General features: G+C 44.3%; 1 protein-coding gene across 4 annotated transcripts in view; it reads left to right on the top strand.

Annotated features, from left to right (window-relative positions):
- The window catches only part of LOC119163492 (CYFIP-related Rac1 interactor B), a 41,135-nt gene extending 24,287 nt beyond the window's left edge, over nucleotides 1-16,848 (top strand). For all 4 annotated transcript variants that reach the window (XM_075873178.1, XM_075873179.1, XM_075873177.1 and 1 more), the window contains exons 9-10: nucleotides 7,211-7,281; nucleotides 8,934-16,848. In XM_075873178.1, coding sequence (XP_075729293.1) covers nucleotides 7,211-7,281; nucleotides 8,934-8,997 — 135 coding nt within the window. In that variant the 3' untranslated portion in view covers nucleotides 8,998-16,848. The remainder of the gene's footprint in view (nucleotides 1-7,210; nucleotides 7,282-8,933) is intronic.
- Nucleotides 16,849-17,548: the final 700 nt, after the last annotated feature.

The raw sequence follows: 17,548 nt of genomic DNA, 5'->3' as shown, positions 1-17,548 counted from the left end.
AACCTCAGTGTCCGAAATGTGGAGGCGAGCTATCTGTAAATCATACTTTAATGTCATGCACTAAACTAGAATTACGGAAAAAACATTTTATCGTATTTCACTATCAACATATACCTCTTCATCCTGCACTGCTTTTAAGTGAAGATGCGCTTGTTGATAACTCAGAAGTTTTTAGCTTCCTAAAAGCAGGATTTTTAGACAAACTCTAAACTTATACAATGCATCGTTTAAATACACAGGAACACCTCGTAGGGCTTCCCACTTTTGAGAAGATCGAGGAGGAGGAAAGAACTTTATTCAGAGTCTGGCAAGTAGATGGGGTGGGCGATTGGCCCCGCCTAGGTTACGGCCAGGAGTCCTTGAATCCTGGCGGCTTCCTCGGACCGCTGGACGGCCCACATTTGGTCTTCGAGGACGGAACAGAGCATTGCGGCTTCCCAGCGCGCGCGAAGGCTGTCAGCAGAGGCCGCATACTTGTTATGAGTAATAATCCCTCTACATTCCCATAACATATGCTCCAGAGTGGCTCTGGAGTCGCAACGCTTGCATCTGTCCGTTTTGTATATATCAGGATATATAATGTGCGATAGTGCAGGATTCGGATATGTCCTAGTTTGTAACTGCCGCCGTTCCGCACTGTCTTTTTGTTAATTTTGGGTGAGGGGGCGGGAATATGCCCCTCTGTAATCTATAATGTTTTGTAATTTCATTGTATCTGGTCATTCTGTCTTCCCACTCCCACTCGTCTGCCACGCCGTAATCACCGGAGGAGGTTGGGGCGGCACTTGAGAGGGCAGCTCGGTCGGTGAGCCCTCTAGCTGCGTCATGTACAGCCCCATTGTTGCTGTCCGCCACGATGGCATGAGCAGGTGTCCATATAATATATGTATTTCTGGGGCTTGTTCGACACCCTCCTTTGAGAATACGTAGTGCCTCCGGGGAGATGCGGCCGTTGGCAAAGTTTCTCACTGCCGTTTGAGAGTCACTGACTATCACGGTTGCGTTTGTCTGAGCTACAGCGAGCGCTATGGCTACCTCTTCTGCTGTCTCGGTACTTGTGGTGCGTATCGTTGCGCATGTTGTACAGCGTTTGTTGCTATCGATTACGGCTGCGGTAAACCCTCGTTTGCGCTTGTATCGAGCAGCGTCTACGAAAACTGCGTCCTTGTCATTACCAAACTTTTTTTGTATTTGTTTTGCTCTTGTCTCTCGTCTAGCTTTATCGTGTTCGGGGTGCATGTTTTTTGGCAAGGGTGGTATCATCATTGTTTCCCTGGTCTCTTTTGGAATGTCCACCTCAACGCCATGTTGCGTGTGATACGTTATGCCTAGTCGCTCTAGAATGTCTTCTTGCTCGTGTCTTAGAGAGACGTTCATATTGCGCTGTACGCTGCGCCTCAATAAGCTCATCTATTGTATTGTGCAGGCCTAGCTGTAACAGTTTGTCGGTGCTTGTGCTAATCGGTAGCCCTATAGCTAGTTTGAATATTTTTCGAATGAGGCAGTCTAACGTGATCTTTTCCGCGACTTGCCATTTTAAGTATGGCGCTACGTATACTATTCTGCTTATCACGAATGCCTGTATCAACCTTATCGTGTTTTCCTCCCTCATGCCACTGTGCTTAGTTGCTATCCTTTTTATGAGTCTCATTATTTGGGCTACAGTTGCATCCAGTCGCCTGAGGATTTCTCCATTGTTGCCCTTGGCTTCGATGAGCAGACCCAGTACTCTGATCCTGTCGACTATGGGTATGGTTTTTCCATCGGCTGTTCTTAACTGTATTTCTTCTCTATGAGCAAGACCTTGCAGGCAGTTGCCTGGTTTGCGACCTCTACGAGTATGTCTGTACAGCAACAGCTCTGATTTTTCCGCAGAGCAGGCTAGCCCAGTACCTTCCGGATACCGCTCTACCGTTTCGACTGCTGTTTGAAGCGTTTCCTCTATTTCGCCATCACTACCACTTCTTACCCATAAGGTGATGTCGTCTGCATATATAGTATGATTCAGTCCTTCGATTGCTTGGAGTTTGGTTGGCAGTCCAATTAGAGCCAGATTGAATAACATAGGTGATAATACCGAGCCTTGCGGCATACCTGCACTGCCCATCTCAATCTCCTCTGAAACTAGGTCCCCTATCATGATCTTTGCCTTCCTTTCTGTCAGGAAATTACGCACGTAATTGTACGTCCGTTGTCCCAGATCTAGATCGTTTACCCTTTTTAGCACCGTTGCATGGGTTACATTATCAAAGGCCTTCTTGAGGTCTAACCCTAGAATGGCCTTTGTCGCTGTTCCCGGATTATCTATAATCTGATGTTTTAACTGTAGCATTGCGTCTTGTGTTGAGAGGTTCCTCCTGAACCCTATCATTGTGGGTGGAAGCGCATCCTGGTCCTCGAGATAGGTAGTTATCCTCTCCAGAATCACGTGCTCCATGAGTTTCCCCACGCAAGATGTGAGAGATATGGGTCTCAAGTCCGCAATCTGCACTCGCTTGTCTGGCTTGGGTATTAACACTATTTTTGCAGTCTTCCATTGTTGCGGAATCTGTCCTGCCTTCCATGATTTGTTAATGAATTCAGTTAACTTAGTTATGGACTCGTCATCCCAATTGCGTAGCGTTTTGTTAGTTATGCCATCTGTTCCAGGTGCTGATCTAGTATTGAGTTTTTGCAAGACGGCCCTCACTTCTGCCTCCCCGATCTTGTTGTCTAAATCATCATTTGCTAGCCCTGTGTAATCAGGGTGTGTAACGGGAAGCGCTTGAGAGATGTATGTTTTCTTGATTTCATTCAGGAAATCCTGCTCTATACCTTGATATCTTTGTATTAACCGATTAATATTGTGCCTTTCTGCCAACTTGTTTCCGTCCTGGTTTAACAAATGTCTAAGGATGGTCCACGTTTTCGCCATTCCTATCTGGTTGTCCATGTCATTGCACTTTTCCTCCCACTGTTGTCTACACAGCTGCTGAGCGTATTGCTCTATATCTCTGTTCAATTTAGCGATTTTTCTACGAAGTGTCCGGTTGTGCCTTTGGTTTTTCCACCTCCGTTGTAAACCTTCCTTAGCTTCCCACATGTGGAGAAGCTTATTGCCTACATACTCTAGCTGCGCCTCCGGTGGCACCGTTTGCATAGCGGCCTCCACGTCTCATTTTAACTTTTCGGTCCATTCCTCAATACTCCGTATCATTTCGTCGGGCTCCTCTCTGATGTTTCGGAACTTGTCCCAATCGACAAGTTTAAGTTGTCGGCCTTTTGCCTTCCGCGGCCCTGTCCTCACCGTTATTTCAAGTATAAAATGATCGCTTCCCAAGTCATGTTGCGTATTGGTCCATTACGTGTCCAGTATATTTTTGGTGAACGTCAAATCTGGCGTGGTATCCGCGCAAACGCTAGTACCTGTTCTTGTAGGAATGGATGGATCGGTCACGAGCGTCAGGCCCTCCTCCTGTGCGTCCAACGACAAGTTCCTGCCTTTCTGGGTTTCGATCCTGTATCCCCATGCACCGTGTGGGGCGTTGAAATCTCCTCCAATCACTAGCGCCCGGTTGCCCGTTATAGCGAGGGTTTTTCGAAACAGCGTGCGGAATTTGTGCTTTCTGCATTTAGGACTGCTGTAAATATTCAATACAAAAAGACTGTCCTCTGTTTTTCGCGTGGGTATGAGTTCGAGGAGAATGTGATTTATTGCCTTGACTTCCGTGTCATGTTGCACCACCGCGTGATTTCGCTTAACCAACGTTGCTAATACCTTTGTCTCCCCATCAGCACTACCAAATGACTTATATCCTGACAGTTTGACCAGCCCATGCGTTTCTTGCACCATTATAACATCCGGGGTGCTGGTGTCTTTAAGATGTTGTTGCAAAATGTATCGTTTTTGATTATATCCTCGACAATTTCATTGCCAAATCGTGTAGCTATTTTGTCTGTCCATGGAGGCGTTACAGGCTCTCTAATCCCTCGGTGGGCACCGAGGTTCTAGTGTACGGTTTAAAAGACGTCTTAACTGGGCCCCCACCACTTGACTGCAATCCCCATATTGCTAGCTTGGTGTCGAAATCAGCCACCATTTGCTGCACTTTCTGCAATATCGTCTTGCCTAGCTCCTCGATTTTGGCCTCTGTTTGCCTCAAATCTAACTTCTTGTTGTTCGAGCTTAGTTTGCAATTTTCTTTCAATTTGTTCTATTTCGGCTTTCATGGTGTTTGCGAATTCCTCCTGTCTTTCTTGTGGCGTCGCCACTGCTTTTGGTTTCTTTACCACGCTTTTAATCGGAGCGTTCTCTGGTTTACGTTTAACAGGGGTGAGGGCTGCTACCTCTTCCTCCATTGCTGCGCCTTTTTCCTCCATTATAACTTGTGAGGTTTTCTCGTTGCATGTAACCCCTCCGTTTTTCAGATAATCATTTTCTTCCCCGAGTTCTCTAATCTCATTCATAAATGGAACATTGTTCTGCCTGATCTGCGCCAATTCGTTCTCTAGCGCCTTAATCCTACATTGAAAAGCAGCCTCTGCCTCCGCGCGCGCCCCGGAAGCTACATCAGCCCAGCTCACCTGGAAGGGTCCCGCGGTGCCACGGACGCCGCTCGGTCCTTTTGAGCTTTGGGATCCTCCTCCCTCCTTTGATCGGGGAGACCCGGTATTGCCGGTCTTGGGTCTAGACCTCGATCTGGACCTCGATCTGGATCACGACATAGATGTGGTGGTAGTAAATGTAGAGCGGTTTTTGTTTTGTGCTTGAAGCTTGGTGAAGGCTTCTGGTCCGGATGCGTCCCGCGTCCGATGTTCCGATCGTTGACCTGAGTCGCCCCTTCTTTGCCTGTGAAGTGCTTTCGCTTCCGTCTCGTAGTAAAGTGCTTCTTCTTCCTCCCGTCGGGCTCGTTCCTAGCGGCGTCGTTTCACCAGGTACGGTACCTTAAATCTGGCCTTGCAATGGCGATCTGCCGTCGGGTGGTCTTTGCCACACAGCTGGCACTTCACTTCGCACTCGTGCTCCTGCGGTGGGTTCTCAGTGCCACACCCTCTGCATATTCTGCTATTCGGGCTTGGACAGACGTCAGCTCTGTGACCAAGGCGTCCACACTGGTAGCACACATCTATTTTCTTGCAGTATAGTGAGCACTTGACCAGTGCTCTTCCGTAGCTCACATAACTGGGAACGCGATGCCCATTGAAGAGGACGATGACGTTCGTGGTGTTTCCCATCCTCTTGGCCATGAGGACTGTCGGATTTCTCGGGGTTACCAGCATTTCCACGATCTCTCTTGCAGACATGTCCTGCGTTACTCCTCGGATCACCCCTTTAGATGTATCTTCCGGAGCTGACTCGTACGCATTGGCTTCGATTTCTTTGTCCCCAATCTTCAGTTGAGCGATGGTTCTGTATTTTTCGGCGTGCTCCTCTGATGGTGTGCTGACCACTAGAATGTTCTGTTTATAGTTGGCACATACCGTGTCTTCTTCCGATTCATTCCTGGGTATTTTAGCGGCGTTGGCGACGCAGCATTCTAGATGATTGATCCCGTAGTCAGTGACCTTGAAGCCGTCACGTGGGCGCACAATTATCTTGTAATCTTCCTTCGGCAGACGGGGCATCCTGCTCGCAGCCACCTCTGCGAGCAGGATGCTCTCTGTCCCTTCCTCCACCTACTACTGACCGCGTTCTCGCTTGAGAAGTGCGTTTCTTGGTCCTTGGCTTCATGCGTTGTGGTTTCTTTGTTGGCTCGTCCTCTTCTGTTCACAAGGCGCCAACCTGCTTCGTTCTCATACTCTTGTTGCGTGATATCTTCGCCATCCACGCTCATCGTAGCCATCCTGTGGCATTAACCCGATAAGACGCCGCCTTGAAGGGGCTCAAGACACCAGCGTCCGTGGGCTAGACCAAGCGTATTATGCACAGCAGCAGGAGGCAACGGCGTCGTGCATTCGTCGGCGTTACAGAAATGTGGTCAATGTGCCGAAAATTAAGTGTCCACCTACTTGAGAGTGGTATCGTGGGGTTCCGTGGAACTTCCACTTCACTGTAAGAAGGCGTCCGTCAATTCTTCGATTTCACGCTGAGAATCACTGAAAATTTTCGGAGCTGACGCAACATGCTTGTCTGCACTCCGTGGCCCCCTGGCTGTCTGAGAAGATCGAGGTTTTTTTTTTTTTAGACCTGGTTGGTATCCTCAAGGCCCTTGCCTAGGCAAGGACTCGGCGAGGCATCGCAACATTTTAAAAGAATCATACCATGCGTTTGGTGCATGATGGCCTAAGCTGCCTATGTACTACAAAAACCAAACCAAACCTTCGCAAACGACTCAGCGCTTGTGTCGTCCCCTATGTGTGCATGTTATTTGTGTAACCTGGTGTCTGCTGCCATGTGTTGTAATGTTTTACTAACTAGCCCGCCGATACATTTTAGGCCCCTAATTTTCTACCAGCTGGTATTTACAAATAATACCGATTGACGTCGATCTATTGCTCTTATCAACTTGCGACACGATCCAGTATTTTGTTTCTTATTGAGTCTTCAAGGCTCCAATAATAAGGAGGTTTAACATCCCGAGCTGCCATTGACACGTAATCCCTACAAGCTTGGCTTTTCGCATCAGTGTTTTTGGGCTTCAGCTGTTCGTGCAGTGCTTTGCCAGTTCACAGTGCTGCCATCGTATGGCACACCATCACAATTTAGTCCTAAGCTTATGCATTCCAAGTTACTTCTCCTGTGCAAGAACTCCCGATTTTACAGCGTGAAAAAAGTGGACGTGTTTTATGCAGTGAAACCTTATTCAAGATACTTATCTTCCTTTTATGCGGTGAACACTACGGCTTCATTTTGACGCGTGTGTTTGTTGGTTTTTCAGTCACCACGTTTCACTGGCTTGGCAGCAGCATGTTAGCGCCAGTGATTACACTGGAATGTGTTGACAACATGTGTATGTGATGCGGAGGCATTTGACTCCCAGATCAGATGTCTGCTGTTGTGCTTACCGCTACCATTGGTACTAAACGTGCTCTTGGCTTCGCTATGAACAAATTTGCCAGATATTTAGTTCTTTAACTTAGCCTTCGCATCAGTGTATTCAGCATTACAACCTGACCATTTGAATGGCGACTGCTGCAACCTGTACATGAACAGCTAAAATGCTGTGAACATGTAGCTCCTGTATATCTCTGAAAGTGTATCTATAGAAAACCAATTTCTCTCCGTTTTCAGGTCAAACGGTCAATTAGGGTCCTCAAGGAACAGCCACCGAATGTTGTCGAGGGACTCCTGAATGCACTAAGGTGAGCTCGATTGGCAATCGTCATTAGTTTTTTCTGCAGCTGTCCGTAAAAGTACAAACAGGCTCGGTGTGAACTTGATTGTGCGAGCGTTGGTAAAGTGTATATGCAAGTGTAATGGTGGCAATCATGCCGTGTTTCCACACTTGAAAATACCGTATTTACTCCCAAAATAGGTGCACACCCTCAGCTCGGTCGCTGGGGTCAGTAGTTCTGTACCATATTTGCACGATTGCAATTCGACGCCTTTTTACATTAACTGAAGCAAGGAAAAAAAAAGGAAAAATCACGGCAGCGCTGCGCCAGCTTGGCGGGCTCTCCGAGTGAAGAGGAAGGGCGCGGTTGCTTTAGTGTCGGACTAACCTTTGCACCGGGGCGGCTCCGGCCCCTAGGCCGGCAGCGTGCACTCTGCATAGAATGTGCGATCGCATCCTTGTGGACTGCACATTGAATTTCCTATCCAGAAAAGCGTTTTCATTATTGGATTTGCTACCTCGCTCACAAATTTAAAAGCTTTTCCGCTTTCAGACGCAAGCTTTCGAGTTTTCTGCCACTACACGGACTTCACAAGCACAGTGGACTTTTGTCATTGTTGATTGCGTAATCGGTGAATTTCCGTGATGGCACTTTCTTTACATCGTTTTTTTTTATGTTCCTTAAAAGATTAGTGACATTAATTTTAAATATTTTCGGGTTTGCACTTGATAAGCACTGGTGTCAACCCTAAAACAAAGTAGTGTAGTGTCAGGGATGCATCAAACATACGCCTAATACCACTACCTTGGAAAGAAACTCTCGGTTTTGATGTCAAGCGGTAGGCAAAAGCAAGTGGCAGTGTCCTGTCATTGCAGTACGGCATCACGAGTAAACGGCAAGTCCCAGAGTACTAGCGGCATATTTGTCATGTGCTTACAGTAGATGTAAACAAACGAATTGTCACCCAGCAAGCCCAGCAGCAATTTCTGCAAAATGGGCTGCATGCTAGATGGAGTTTTCAAATTCTGCAGAACTGTGTTAGCAAGTCAGGATAATGTCCATTGCGGTGGGGCTAGTTTGCAGATAGATGCACACCGACAAAAACATTAATGTCAAAGTAAAATATTCTTTAAATACTTTATACGTGTTTTCCAATTATGTAGTGTGGAGAACATTAACACTTAACGCCAACGAAATAAGTGACATCCCTTTTGTGATGTTTATGTGTTCTGTCCGTACTCCTTGAAGACAACAACATGGCATCATTGGCACTGCTATTCGACCTTTAAAACACTATGCAGGTGCTTCACAATGTGCTGGCTTACACAGAGTTAATACAATGAGACATCATTGTTTGCAACTGTTAGCTTACAGGAGTAAGTGCTAAACAGAATTTTACTTATCATTCATTCAGCAAGTATCTTGTGACATAGGAATTTTTCAAAAGGTTAGCTTCTCTTGACACAAATAATTATGTTCACTTATGGTTTTTGTTCAGAAGTAATGCTCTCTGCCAAATTTGAGGGCTACAAATAAGACTGAGGGGGTATCGGCAATGCCGGTCGAGTAAATTCACGCTTTTGTAGTGAATGGTTGCATGTTTTATCCAATCTTCTGAAGTTTGTTCAGGATGTTATCAGATTCGCTGCAAAAACTGACTGACGTTTCCGACGCTTCAGGTACACAACACGTCACCTGAACGACGAAACGACGCCGCGCAACATCAAAGGTTTGCTGGCCTGACTTGGACTGCGCTGCGGTAGTCATCTCTCGAGTATTCAATTTTAAACGTTGCTTTTCAGTCGACATCGCTCGTCACTTCTGTGCTACAGCAAAGGGCCGCGCCGTGCTATGCACGGCGCTTGTTTCTCTTTAATAGCACCTGTGATTTGTGTTCATGTCACAACATGAAAAAGAGCGCGACTTCGTCGACGAAAGTGAGCTGGACCACTTAAAATTTTGTTTGTTTGTCGGTCACAACGGCGTTGAATTTTATGTTGGACATGGTGTGATGTACCGAGAAGAAACTGGTGAACCTCGCAATGTGTTTGAGACTGAGAAAGACGCAGGTAGGCAACAACAAGATCTTTCCATCGTAGAAACCGAAGCTTTCGCAGATTTTTTTTTTGGACGACAAACTGATATCATTTATTTGTCGACATCGTTTAAGCACTTCTCTAGAACCTGTGTAATGTTCACGGCTTTTAGTAATTGACTTGGGCTCTATTAGCTGTGTCCCCAACGACTAAATTTTTAGTTTGTCTTGCCTTTTACAGCATTTCACTTGGTTTTATGTAAGACCCCGCTTTCGAGTTAGAGGTAGAATAAACATTATCGACATTGTATCCTTTACCTCCACAGAGTGCTCAGTCAGTAGCTTTTTTTTTTTTTTTTTTTGCTTCGAGTCCTTCAAATAACAACCTTTGGGTAGTGGTCTCTTAGCTTGCTTTAGTTTTGTAACTTCTCTAGCACTGTTTTTGTGTTTCCACAGATTTGATCTTGAGGTTCGCTCTGTGGGAAACTTTTCACTATAGCTTTTATTTTTACGTTGAAAGTTTACGTTGTGGCCTTATCCTGTGTGTTCTTTCTCTGTCCCTGCTGCTTGAACTGGTCAGCCCGTTTCTTTCGTTGCAATTTATCTTGCCTATCACCGTACATCAGCCGTGAGCGTTCATTTCGTGCATAGGCTGTGTTTGACATTCGGCGTGTCATTTTCTATCTATTACAGCTGCAAAATGGTGTAAGGGTTTGCAATTCCTATATCTAGACTATTTGGAAGACTTTCTAGGATGCCTTCAAGACTCGAGCGTATGTACAGGTGAAGCGTTGAGACATCTTGGCTGGTAGCACAAACGCCGGTGTCTGCAATTTGTGTTTGTACTGTCACGTGCTTTGTCACTACACAACACACGCACACATGGTAGATGGCCTGTTGAAACGTCGTTAGTGAAGCAGTCGAGATTAAACTTGAAAGAGGGCTAAAAAAGGTCGGCCATTCTCGTGCCCCCATTCAGACTTTTTCCGATGTGCAAACGATCATTAGTATAGTTTTAAAATGTAGTGCATATACACATTAGAAATCGGGATGTCTTTTTTTCTCATTTTTGTGTGTTTACGATCTAAAATTTTCTACTTGCATTAATCAGAAACTTTTCAGTTTCATTGCTAGTGCTGGTTGGGAGTTAGGCTCTCTCCCATGTGTTCATGCTCCTCCTGATCATAACTGAATAATATACACTGTCGTTGATGATGAAAACTAATGCCGAACTGTAGGCTCTCTCACAGTCGCATGAGCACGTACCCTAGCAGTGGGATTTATCAGAACTGCAATCGATGTAGTCGCAGTCTACTGTCGTGTCTTTTTAACCACGCCCCGCCGCGGTGGTCTAGTGGCTAAGGTACTCGGCTGCTGACCCGCAGGTCGCGGGTTCGAATCCCGGCTGCGGCGGCTGCATTTCCGATGGAGGCGGAAATGTTGTAGGCCCGTGTGCTCAGATTTGGGTGCACGTTAAAGAACCCCAGGTGGTCGAAATTTCCGGAGCCCTCCACTACGGCGTCTCTCATAATCATATGGTGGTTTTGGGACGTTAAACCCCACAAATCAATCAATGTCTTTTTAACCACGCTGTTGATTGTCATATGGCTCTGAAGACCCAGTTCTGCTGTAATCCTGGAAAACTGAAGATACTATACCTGCGCTAGCTGCATAATGCTGCTGTGGGAAAGCCTAGGAGCCTCGAAGAATTTTATGCGACGGAAATAATTTTTAGGACGCGTTTTAAAAGCTTCTACACTTGCGCCACGTGCTTCAAAGCCCCAGATCGAATTATCAATGGGAGGCAAGCCAACTTATATGTACTAATGTGGCGGCATACGTGATCAGATATGTACATACTTAGGCAGAACAGAGACTGAGTTTCTAGATAATTATCATTATTCTTTCACTTGGGCTTTCGAACAACGCGTGGTAGGTGCAACATGCCAATGACCCACGACTTTCAAGTTACGACAGCTGTGAGATTAGCAACGCACTTTCGCTATTTGCGAGTACGTATAATCTGAAAATAAATCGCACTCGCCTTTAAACGTGGAGTTTCATGCCTCTTAGATGACGAAAGATTACTCTTACGTACAATTTCAGTCACCAAAAGCATTGCGGCGCACAACTTTCGCATTTTTTTTTTATCAAGGTATCTGAGAAACTGTACCTCAACTCATTTTCTGCTACAAAGATTAGAATGAGCACATTCTTGCAAGTTCTTTTAAAACAATCGACGAAGTACTGTTCATGAATTTTCATCGTGTAGAAGAAACCTCAACATGTAGAACGATGCAGAAGGCGCTGTTGTGACATTGTGTCTAGAATTGGAATTCAGGGAAGCCTGGATCTGACGCAAGTGTTGCGTTACTGACGACATTGATTTTTGTAGCTTGATCGTAGGACCCATAGGTGGCTCTCGCGTAGTGGTGCAACAGGGTTAGTCATAATACAAAACAGGGTGCATCTCCTCGAGCTGCGCAAAATGATAGTGGTGTAAACTGCACATGCAACACCTCGTTAAAGCTTTACGGTAGCGGCTGCCACGTAACGTGAATGTTTATTGCCCTAGTGTTTCATATGCAGTTAAGGATATTCAATGCATTCCTGTGTTGTTACTCTCGAAATTTTATTTCACTCTGCACAGGATTTGTTCTTTCCTTAACCTGTGAAATTTACAAAATTGGACTGCCTACGGTAATGTTTGACCGTGGCATTCAGGCGAGCATCTAATCTTTATGAAGTATCGTAAAAGTAGTAATTTACTAAGGCGTGTTCAGATTTAGCGTCTTAGCGTAACACAAGGCCACTAAGCTTCTTTGCATCCCAAACCCTGATTGCTGTCTCCTCTAAACTAGCTTGGATTTTTTTACTCCAAATCTAAATTGTTAGGGCGCACCGTTTTGCTTTGCAGAAAAGTCGTACATCTAAATCTCTATAATGGGAGCATGTAATACTTATGCCCGACAAAGTGTTGCATCAAGCACTTGAGTAATCTCCTTTTCCACTTGTAGAGAATATAAAATGTCTTCCGCGAAACTCTCTGTAGATGAAGCGCATTGCTAAGCAAAATACTGCCAAACCACTCATTCTGTCGAGGCAATTGTTTTTTTCTGCCTGAACATCACGCCTGGCCCACCCACTTTGTGGTGGCCATTTCGCGACCAGGGTTTTGCCACTGCACATACTATAGGCATGTAGCGAGAGGTGCTATTTTTGGAAAGACGTGAAGGTGGCTGGGTTGTGAGAAAAGTTGGCTGTATCGTTGCAAGGTCGGTGATGCGTGAGGCTTTTACTAATGTGAGCGTGCGGAAAGAAAGGCTATGTCCACGGTAGACCATTGACAACTCAACCCTCTGAGTGCAGTTTAGGCTAAGTGGAAGGCACTTTAGTTTTACTGCCATATATCTGTCGATAATAGAGTTCTTTTTCGCCCGCCACAATGACTGAGTGCATACGTATCATTCTGTTGCAAAGCCTAAGGTTAAGGGTTCGATTCTCGGCTGGTGAAGTTATTTTTAGATGCAAGTGGAATACAGAAACATTCGCCCGTTCAGTTTCACTTTCGTGTGAATATAAACCCTGCTAGTTAATATTACTAGAGGCGGTGCATTGAGTTGGCAAGCCCTAAGCACCAATCGTGACTTGGTAAATTTTCATGCTCCGTGTGTACACAGTGAAAAGGTATGATGGAGTTAATTTAGTTTCTGCAATTCACATGGTAAAAGCCACTTCGTATTTGAAACATCATCAATTATGGTGTTTCATCATTGAAACATCATGAAACATCAAACGAGACATCATTGTCATTGCGAGAGGATAAAAAAGACTTCGATTTCATCACTTCGTGTCTCAGCGTACTTGTAATTTAATGTGAAAATGAAAGCTCATTTTGTTTTGGCTGCGGTCTCTTATAGTGACTGTATTGCATGTTATTCTAGCTATTTAGAAAGAGGTGGGTTTTTAAAAGCATTTGGTCAGACTTTGAAGTGGTTAATCATTCGTACCATTACCTAGTAAACCTCATTGCATTGTAACTAACGGCAATTGATCGTGTGTATGATGACTGCTATTCATAAGCTATGCATAGTTTCTGGTGGCAGACTTTGATTTGACAATGGTCTACTGCCTGCTAATGCTGTATACATTGTAAAGCTCAATACAGCTCTTTGTGCTTGCTCAGATTAACAGTGCTAAATTTACACAAATGTATGTGTTTGCTGCTTATATGTGTGTGTTATTTCTGTGTTTTATACTGTCATTACCATCCGACGTGAGCAGTTGTGACTATTTAGCTTAGTAAAAAAATTTTTTGTCAGGCCTGATTGAGTGTTTGCAAGAGTACACTTAATATGAGGTTTCAAGAATCTGGCGATGTCGCCGTGGTTAGTCGTTCAGTCATTCGTGGCCTTTGGACTTTCCGCGTTCTTTGATTTAGCAGAGTTCTTGAGCTCTTCTCAGTTTTGTTGTCACAGTCCGAAGTCTCGATTATTTTTTCTTTTGTTTTATTTATAAGATGCTAGTCATTCTAGTTTCCCCATTGTATATTTTTCTTAGCGATTTGCAACAACGCGTGGGTAACTTTTGTTGGCGGTGGTGTTGCATGGTTATTGTATAGCCTATACCGCTCTCACTTTTTTTTGTATAACTCTTGTGCGAAATCTGTGTTTATGGGGGATCGTTCTGAACTATGAAATCTGTGTTTATGGGGGATCGTTCTGAACTATTTCGAGTATTTGCACATCGACGATGATTTTATGTGATTTAGGTGGAATCTTTGTTAGCTCTTGTAATCTTTTTTTTTAAGTACATTTACTCTACTGCAGTGGAGGCTCTGTTTTATCATCACTCCATGTATTGTGATAATTCGTGCGTACACTTTTTCTTCTCATTGTGTAACGAATGATAACTTGCAATGCACATCGCTTCTGTAGACGAAATAATTAAGCATCTGTGTACTTGGGTTTCATATAGAGGACCCTGCACAAAGACTGCTGAAGTCATGTCAATAATTCCTGGTCTCATAATAATTCGCCGGAGAAAAGCACCATTGAAAGAGCACAAAGTATGTTCGACTGAGTGACTGCTAGTTCTATGGTCGAGGTCATGAAGGAGTGCTGACTGTTCAGCTGGTTGGTACTAAAACAGGGAAAACACTGCAGTGTTCAAGATGAACTTGGGGTAGGGGCCATAAAAGTAGATACATAGTCTTGCAGCATTTTTAATTTACTCGCTGTAGATGCGTACATGGTCCTAACTGTGATGGCCTCCTCTTTGTCCTGTTAAGTGCGAAATATGCTTGCGCAAAGCTCATTCTTTGAGAGGTGTGCTGTTTGCACTTCGAAAATAAACCTAGTGTTGAGCAGAAGAAGATTATGTGGCGCAGTGATTCACGACCTTAGCGAGAGGAGCAGAGTGCGAGCTGTTGGCCCTAGCACTGCGATTCCTGTGTCGATCGCGCCCCCGCTTTCAGTATCGATAGACCTGTGCAAGTGCTACTTACGCCAATAAACCCCATTTCAGAGTTGTGGTGCTGAATGTTTTCGTCAGCCGTTTCTGAGATGGCGGGTAGTTTCCTGCTGTGGAGTTCCAGGTTGAGTTACCCAGCACCTCCACCACTCTGAAACGGGGTTTATTGACGTGACACACAATCTACGAACGGCACCATGAAGCTAGACGAATACTCAAGAAAGTCAACGAAGCATCGATTTTTTAGTGCTTGTGTGCTTCCCAGCGCATTCGTTTAGGTTTGTGGTGCCGTTTAGTACTAGTTATGAATACTTGTTAAGTTGTCCAGTTGTTGGTTCTATTGGTGTGGTGCGGAACATTTGAATGAATCATTCCCAATTCAGTGCATTGCGTTGAACTATTTCGAGTATTTGCACATTGAAGACGATTTTATGTGATTTTGGTGGAAAATAGAACAGAAGTGCGTATCTATCTTCTAGTGCCTTGGGCACCTTCTGGTTAACTTACTTAATGATTATACTCCATTGGACATTGGGAACACATAATGAAGTTACATCGACACTTTGCTTAACATTAAGTATTGATAACTTGCTGACCAATCTGCCAGTTATCATGGCAGTGCTTTCAAAATGAGTCATTTTCAAGTAGCACATGATGGCATTCTTATCTCGAGCGCTGCAGTGTTTTCTAAGGCCGCTACGCTATTCACGCACATCTGTGAGTTCGATTGCGGGTCATTTCATGTATAGATATTTCACACAAATGTACTCTTTGAAAATGTATGCATCTCCTCGGCATTCGCCGTATCTTGTATCCTTGCTGAGTGGATTAAGTGTTGAGCTACATAGGAAACCGAGTACGTGGTAATTTTGTACGTGTGTGCATACACTGTGTGTGTGTGTGTAATTGTCGACACAACTTTGTTGACTTGGTTTCAAGTCTTGGCACAAATGTTCGCTCGATGCTCAATTTGTTACGTATAGGCGGCGCCTGCAACGCATTTTATAGGTATGACATGCCTCTCTTAGGACTGATAGTTGCAATTTTTTCAGTGTTTCATTTTCGTGTGTGCACCTGTCGCACTGCCGCTTCGGCAAAAACACTCAGTTTTTAAGGTCGCACAGTTTTTTCGGAAGTGAAACGTGTAATGTTTTATTGCATGCTCATGCTCAGACAAGTATTGTGACTTTTATATATATAGAAGGCAAAAGATTGCATATTCTATAAGATCACAACAGAATCTGAAGTATAATGCCGGTATTTCTATATATATACACCTTTTTTTCTGTACTTTTTTTAAGCATCGAAAATCCCAGTGTGTCTTTTAAGAGACACGGGGGGAGGCCGTTCATTTTTTACGAGCCTTATGTTGACAGTTGTTAACATTGTGTCAACATTTCGTTCATGTACATAGCATGTGCTAATACTTAGGCTGGCGTGTTTTTCCCAGACCCTGTGAACATGCACAGTCGTTTTTGTGTTTACTTTAGGCACAATCATGTTGCTTGCTATGTCACTGGAACTATTGTTTAAGTATATTATGCACGATTGTCTAGCAGCCTTCTGCACAAGCACCAAGAATAATTGCATTCTCGCAACTCGTATCTTCTAACTTATGTCGCATACCCCCATTTAAAAATAGTGCTGCTTGCAACAATTCTTTCAGACTGTGCTGTTACGAATGTTACCAGATTGGCACTTGCATTTTATTTCTGTGCAGAAATCTGCAAGCGGCATTTGTAAGACAGGAGCACTGATGCTGTTCGGCTTCTGTTTTTCACAGCGGGCCAATGCATTGATGCGGATGGCATTGTTCGGTGCAGGCAACATTGATTGTTGCACTTAGATTTGTTCTGGAGTGTATACTAACTACTTTGCCGTTAACGAGTTTTTCTAGTTCGTATGAAGACGTATTTTTCCTGTCTCGGCGGTGGTGGTGATGTGCTTGCATTTAAGTGGTCTTTTTTGGACGTTGGACATGCCACGTTGCTGCATATGCAGGGAATGGCTGGACAGAGATGCAAGTGCTGCCGGCTGATGTCGTAACTTTCGTTGTTTTTAATAAAGAATATTGTTGTTTATAAAGATGCACGTCTTGTTTGATCACAAGTTCAGATAAGGGGCAAAGTGTCGTTGCCTAGCCACAAGGTTCTTGTGGTTGTGCGTAATGCTTATCTGAGCACGTACTATTTGCTTTTGTGCTCAGGTTTGGCAGGCCTCTTAATGATAAATTAACATATCCGACACAAAGATGGGTTCGGTTTATCTGAAAATTCTTTACAACTGATCATTCTTTATATCGAGGCTTGTGATGATGTCTTTCTTGGAACTGTGCAGGAGCAGAACACAAGAATACAAAGGCTACATGATGCTGTCGCAAAACACAGGGCCTATCATGGTCATCATAGGCCGTGGAATCTTTCCTATTTGCGTTTCTAGTGTTCATGAGCTCCACAAAATGCAACATGATCATGGTAAAGGGAAAGCTTTAGTCATTATCCAAGTTACTCCGGTGTAATGCAGAAACAAACATGCAGTCTTCTAATAAAGGGCTAATATGCAGTTTCAAAAATGTAAAATACTAAATAACACCAAGGCAATCGTATAATAGTAAAGTAGACATAGGGGTAGAAAAGAGAACTTTCTCTGCTGTATGCAACTGCTTTAATAGTGCATAATGTCTAATTGTGTAAAATTATAAAACTTTAAATATAAAGGTAGGACATCGTCAGAAGAAAATTGCGCGTCTTCGGTGATCTTCAGACATTTACCCTAAGGCTTGGTCGC

This window comes from Rhipicephalus microplus, chromosome 9 (genome assembly GCF_043290135.1).
Source record: "Rhipicephalus microplus isolate Deutch F79 chromosome 9, USDA_Rmic, whole genome shotgun sequence".
Taxonomy (NCBI): Eukaryota; Metazoa; Arthropoda; class Arachnida; order Ixodida; family Ixodidae; genus Rhipicephalus; species Rhipicephalus microplus.
Note: the sequence above shows the minus strand (reverse complement) of the source record. Positions and strands in the feature narration are given on the sequence as shown.